The sequence below is a fragment of the Alligator sinensis genome, unplaced genomic scaffold, assembly GCF_000455745.1.
Source record: "Alligator sinensis unplaced genomic scaffold, ASM45574v1 scaffold1065_1, whole genome shotgun sequence".
Lineage (NCBI taxonomy): Eukaryota > Metazoa > Chordata > Crocodylia > Alligatoridae > Alligator > Alligator sinensis.
Genome location: NW_005842812.1, coordinates 583,509 through 583,855, shown reverse-complemented (window position 1 = coordinate 583,855; position 347 = coordinate 583,509). Strand labels below are relative to the sequence as shown.

At 72.6% G+C, this 347-nt stretch overlaps 1 protein-coding gene across 1 annotated transcript in view; it reads left to right on the top strand.

Annotated features, from left to right (window-relative positions):
• The first annotated feature begins 32 nt into the window (after positions 1 to 32).
• The window catches only part of MIP (major intrinsic protein of lens fiber), a 2,465-nt gene continuing 2,150 nt past the window's right edge, over positions 33 to 347 (top strand). Inside the window, exon 1 of the mRNA XM_025191395.1 lies at positions 33 to 333. Within this exon, the coding sequence (XP_025047180.1) occupies positions 33 to 333 (301 nt within the window). The remainder of the gene's footprint in view (positions 334 to 347) is intronic.

The window sequence follows — 347 nt, the reverse complement described above, 5'->3', positions numbered from 1 at the left end:
CCCGACCCCCCGCCCCCCCCCCCGCCCCAGCCATGTGGGAGTTGCGGTCGCCCTCCTTCTGGCGCGCCGTCTTTGCCGAGTTTTTCGGCACTGTCTTCTACGTGTTCTTCGGGCTGGGCGCGTCGTTGCGCTGGGCCGCGGGGCCCCTCAACGTCCTGCACGTGGCGCTGGCCTTTGGGCTGGCGCTGGCCACCCTGGTGCAGGCCCTGGGCCATGTCAGCGGCGCCCACGTCAACCCGGCCGTCACCTTCGCCTTCCTGCTGGGCTCACAGCTCTCGCTGCTACGCGCCCTCTTCTACATGACGGCGCAGGTGCTGGGCGCTGTGGCGGGGGGCGCCCCGCCCCCC